Source organism: Lipotes vexillifer, unplaced genomic scaffold (assembly GCF_000442215.2).
Source record: "Lipotes vexillifer unplaced genomic scaffold, Lipotes_vexillifer_v1.1 scaffold1674, whole genome shotgun sequence".
Classification (NCBI taxonomy): Eukaryota; Metazoa; Chordata; class Mammalia; order Artiodactyla; family Lipotidae; genus Lipotes; species Lipotes vexillifer.
This window is the reverse complement of record NW_006781722.1, coordinates 802,662-808,522: the sequence shown is the minus strand read 5'-3', so window position 1 is coordinate 808,522 and position 5,861 is coordinate 802,662. Positions and strand designations below refer to the sequence as shown.

The 5,861-nt window shown below is 44.0% G+C and overlaps 1 protein-coding gene across 2 annotated transcripts in view; it reads right to left on the bottom strand.

Moving 5' to 3' along the window:
- DRD3 (dopamine receptor D3) overlaps positions 1-5,861 on the bottom strand; it is a 37,300-nt gene that overhangs the window by 25,000 nt on the left and 6,439 nt on the right. For both annotated transcript variants that reach the window (XM_007454828.1, XM_007454829.1), the window contains exon 2: positions 742-854. In XM_007454828.1, the coding sequence (XP_007454890.1) occupies positions 742-854 (113 nt within the window). The remainder of the gene's footprint in view (positions 1-741; positions 855-5,861) is intronic.

Genomic DNA, 5,861 nt, shown 5'->3' with positions numbered 1-5,861 from the left:
GGGAAAGAGGAGAGGAAACTGGAAGGGAGGAACAGAGGTCCCCAGAGCCCGGGCAGTACACTCTTAGGGATAGAGAATGATGTTACTCTGGTGGAACACACAAAGGCTCTAGTCAAAAATCACAGAAATCCACTCCAGCAACCAAAAGGCAATTCTAAAAAACATTGTTCTTTACTTGTTTTTCTTAAACTCTATGAAGGAAATAAATAAATAGGGCACAGCCACATTTTCTAAAATTACCATTCTCCACTCCTCTCTCCTTCCTCACAGGTACTCCCAAGCTCCCAAGCTTTTCTCTCCCCTCTCTGTCTTTTGCCCCTGCTCTATCTCCCTCCCTTTACCAAAACACAATAACAACAGGAACAGTCTCTCCTAAATGTGTCAGCTCATCTCACCTCTTTGTCCCCCTCACCTTTTCTCCCCACAAAAAATTAGGAATCACAAAAGCCCCAAGGGTGGTGGAAAAGCAAAACCAGAATCCTCTGGGGGAAAGGAAAGCTTGTAGAGTAGTTATTTCTCTTCTGTCACAGGAGTTCCCTCTCACCTACAAACCATCGCTTAAAAGAAAAAGAGAGAAAAGAAAATGTCCCAGAGTTAAGTTGTACATGGCAGTGACCCCAGTGCCATCAGATGCAAAGCCTGTGCCTTGAATATGGCAAGAGCAGCTTCCCTAGGTGGTTTCCCCAACCACCTGACCTAGGCCACCTCTCTCCTAAGTCTGGATGGGAAGCCCAGCCTTACCTGTCGATGCTGATGGCACAGAGGTTCAGGATGCTGGCTGTACACATCATGACATCCAGAGTGACGAAAACATCACAGCAAACTCGGCTGAAATTCCAGACTCCGCCTGTCACCTGGGTATCAGAGACAAGGATGTTAGTGTTTCCCCCCAGCGAAGAGACAGCAAGCCACTCGACTCTACCACCTTCCCTAGGCTGCCCTGCACAGACGCAGACATGCCCACCCTGTTGGTACAACATCATTACCAAGGGTAGGTAGGCATCGAGGGACTGTCAGGCTGCCCAAGACTGGTCGCCCAAGAAAGGATAAATCCATAGAATGTTACTGCTGGAAGGGATCTTCCAAATCAATTAGTCCAGCATTTCTCAAAGTGTGGTCCACAGCGGGGTGCTCATTAAAGATGTAGATTTCTGAACCCTTCCTTAGACCTCCTGAGTCACAGTCTCTGGATCTGGGGCCCATGAATCTTCGTTTTTAAATAAATAAACCCCCCTGTCTACCCTCACACCAAGGTCTGTGAATTGCTGATCTGGTTCAAACTCAGGAGGCAACTAAAGGTCATCGTGGTTAAGTGATACGCCCATAGACGCACAGCTGGGAGTAAAAGAACTTGGGTGACTGCCATATGTGTGCACCGTGCCAAAACTGCCTCTCTGAAGCCCTCCGTCCAGTGGAGAGTTCACCATATACCAGGAAATAAACTGAGAACACATTTTTCATAAAACTTACCTCCAAAATGAAAATCTATCTGGCTTCCGGTTTTGAAGCTTTAACAACATCTATAAGAGCCTATGTAAAATAAATCTGTGCTGGTGTGCCTGCCTTCGTCACCATGGTCCCACTCATCAAGAGGTCAGGGGGAAGGTGTATCCAGGGCATTGGAAAGGGGCCCAGATCCTCTTTACTATTCACGGAATCACTGAGGATGGTTCTCACCTCACGCATTTACACATGTGTTCCAAGCTCCATAACTCCTCCGAGTAACACTTATAAGTAAGTCAGGAATTTAGGTAATTTAAGTTATATTCTAGCACATTTCTATTTTCTTTAAAAATTTTTTTACATTACCTAATTGAGCCAGAGAGATATGCTAGGGAGATTATCACTTTCATCCACAAATACCACTCTTGGGGCCCCGAGGCTTTTGTGCATTTGCCAGCTTCCTGCCCTTGCGGCTGCCATTCTTGGGCACCATGGTTCTCAAGGGGAAACCTGTGAAGCTTTGTACCCCAGGCTGTAGCTGGGTGTTCATGTTATCTCTGCTGGGCAGGCCCAATGGGTATTCAAGAGAAAAGGGAGTGAAGCATAGGTACAGTAGCCTCTGAAGTAGGTTCTCAAGGAAAAAAGCTACAAAAAATAGTGCATGAAGATGCTGTTGGCCCTCTGTCTAATTTTTCTCATCCAAGATGCTGGTTATATCACCAGGCCACTTGACTATACATCATTGTTTTATGGCACTAATGCAAGTTCCTGAAAGGCTCTCTCTCTTTCCCCTTCCCTACTAATTTCTTTCCCGTTAGATTTATTTCCTTTTCAGCATTTGATCTTTTCCCTATATTTGGTCATTTCCAAGCTCTACTATGAGAAACTCTGACCAAAAATATTTTGTTTAAAAGCAACAATGAAAAGTTCAAACTAGTGTTGAAGTCATCATTTTTGTTCATTTAGTTGTGGATTTACTTTCTTTCTTTTAGTCCAACCATTTGGCTCTATGTAAATAAAAGCTTAATATGAATTTTAAAGGAATTCTGAGAATGAAAACTTTTTTAAAGGGACATGTATAGTCATAATACAATGAGAGGAACCAGGAGAATAGAAGATGGTTTTGCTCAATCCATAGGACAGTTGTATGCTGTAAAAGCTTCTTGCAAAAGGTGAAATTTGTATACTAAATCTCTTTTAACATATGTTTACTATGCAATTTACATCTTAAATTGGGGAAAACCACTTTTTTTTTTTTTGCAAAATTGTGAGTGCCTGTTTGTGTACATATGTTGGGGGACAGTGTAGGTGAGAGAGGATCATTAGAACAATAGAAAACTGCAGGCTTGCTGGATGTCCTGTTTGTTCGTTTATTTGTTTGCTCATTTGTCCATTCATTCATTCATAAAACAAGTACTGTGAAACTCCTAATACTTAGTTCATTGGAGGAGGGTATGTTATGTGCTTTAATTTTTTAAAAAAAATTTATTTAATTTATTTATTTTTGACTGTGTTGGGTCTTCATTGCTGCGTGTGGGCTTTCTCTAGTTGCGGTGAGCAGAGGCTACTCTTCGTTGCGAGTGTGTGGGCTTCTCATTGCAGTGGCTTCTCTTGTTGTGGAGCATAGGCTTTAGGCGTGCGGGCTTCAGTAGTCGTGGCTCACGGGCTCTAGAGCGCAGGCTCAGTAGTTGTGGCGCACGGGCTTAGTTGCTCTGCGGCATGTGGGATCTTACCAGCCCAGGGCTCAAACCTGTGTCCCCTGCATTGGCAGGCAGATTCTTAACCATTGCACCACCAGGGAAGCCCTGTTACGTGTTTTAAGAGGTTTTTAAAAAAGATCTTCAGGCTCTGTTCTTGAAGAGAACTGGAGAAGCAAGCCATTCTTAAATAAAGTAACTAGAGATCATCATGAGATCCTAATATCATTAATACAAGCTAACATTTATTGAGAACTCAATCTATGTGTGTCACCAACCCATATGACCCATTCCAGAAAGTTCTCTAACTTTGAAACATCGATTCTGATAACTTGATACCTGAATTTTTAAAAACTGTATATGCTCTTAAAGCTTTTTGAAGACAAATTATACACTTATTTGATAGGAGATTAAATGACTGCAACTTAGTCAACCTGATAGGAGCAGGGACTTTTACTTGTTTGCTGCTGCATCCAGGCTCCTAGAGCAATGCCCAGCCTGCAAATATATTCTGACAGAATGAATGGTCTCTGACATAATCTGTGTTAATACTAATAATTACCAATGTCTGAACTTTATATACATGGACTCTATTACTGATTATGGTCCTGTGAGAGAGGACTATTGTTATCTTCATTGCAGAGAAAGAAACTAAAGCTTGTGGAGGTTCAGTACCTTGCCCAGAGAGGCATGGCTATAGAGGCAGATGGGGCACTGGAATGTAGGTTGTCACACACCTGCTGTATGGGGGTGTCAGGTGAGGAGGGGGCAGCTGTTGGAAAGGGATGGAAGTGGGTGGCCACAAGAGAGAAGGAGAAAACCATGTGGCATCAAGGATTTTTGTGTGACAGACCGCATCAACCCCCTTCTAGGGAATGAGACACCTCCTGATTGCTTGTATCCCGGGGTTGTAGAAAAACAGCACAAAACAGTGGGGGCTACTGACTTTGGGGCCTAGTGAAAGTATGTACCTGGCAGATTTCTTTGGTCCCTGGTTTCTTGAGCCCCTAAGGACCAAAGCCCTCAAGCTGCCCTCTGGCTTCCAGGCCCCCACTGTGCTACCCCATTCTGGCTCTCCTCTCATCCTGTCTCCAACTCTGCCAGCAAAATCCCCATTCACTCCTTGATCTCAGCTAAGTGTCAAGAAGAAAACAACCTGATTAGCTAATTTAAGTAATTCCTGCTAAGGTGCCATCACTTGGTTTTCCCTAATTGGTGGGATGTGTAATGGAAATACTTAAGTCTTCCATGCCAAGTAAATAATACTGAACGATCAATAAAGAGCTGAAAGGGCCAAGAACATGCTAAGTAACTCTCACAGCAACCAAATGAGGTAAATGTCCTTTCCAATTTATAGATAAAGAAATGGAGTCTGAGAGGGGTCGAATAATTTGCCTAAGGACACATAGCTAGTAAAAGTAGCTGGGGACTTCCCGGGTGGCACAGCGGTTGAGAGTCCGCCTGCCGATGCAGGGGACGCGGGTTCGTGCCCCAGGCCGGGAGGATCCCACATGCCGCGGAGCGGCTGGGCCCGTGAGCCATGGCCGCTGAGCCTGCGCGTCCAGAGCCTGTGCTCCGCAACGGGAGAGGCCACGACAGTGAGAGGCCTGCGTACCGCAAAAAAAAAAAAAAAAGTAGCTGGAATTTCAAACCCTTAATATCAACCATTAGTCTGTTTTGCCTCTCAGAGGTCAGCACCCCGACACGCTGCTTCTGGGAAGTGTACGGTTTAACTCCATTCTCATATCATAGGAGAGAGAAGAGTTGGCATTGGTCCGTCTACCCACCCACATAGCCAGTGTTCACTGAGGGCCCATTATAGGGCTGATACCTTGCTGGGGTGGGTGTACTGAAATGAATTAAACCTGTTTTTGTTCCCAGGGCCTCAGAATATAGTATCTGTGTGTTAGGGGGAGTCATGTGTGAATGGGAAGGGATGAACTGAGGGCCCAGGAGATGGACGCTAAGAAAATAACTATGATACAGTATGATAAGTGCTGATAGTGAGATGAGTACTACAGAGTGTTGGGAGAACATGAAAGGTAAAGTGATTTTTGAAATTAAAGGAGAAGCAAAGCAAAGCAAAAAAAAAAAAGAAAAATCTGATTGATTTAAGGCTTTTTAGAAACATGATTCTACCTTCTTCCTAAATTTTAATGAATAAAACTCACTTTGGAATTAAACAGCGGCCAGATGGTGTTACTCTCACTTGCTAATGAATATAACTAACTCCCTTTGGCAATACAGAAGGTGGGAGAAGCAAGAGTGTCTTCAGGTACTGAAGTTGGCTATTGATTTTCAACAGACACAGCCTAAGGCAGCATTTCCCAAATTTTCTGATAAGGCAGCATTTCCCAAATCACCTGAGGCTCTTGTTAAAATGATTCTTAGGCTCTACTCAGAATAATAAGTCCCTCCAGTGATTTTTGCTGCCTGGGAGGGTTGGGAAATGCTGGCTCTAGGGTGTGTGGGGGCATGATTTTGTCCCTAAAGAATATGTGTGTGTGTGTGTGTGTGTGTGTGTGTGTGTGTGTGTGTGTGTGTATAACTGAGTCACTTTGCTGTACAGCAGAAATGAACACAACATTGTAAATCAACTGTACTTTAGTAAAATTTAAAAAATATATATATATAAAAAAAGAAAGAGGGTTTCCCTGGTGGCGCGGTGGTTGAGAGTCCACCTGCCGTTGCAGGGGACACGGGTTTGTGCTCCGGTCCGGG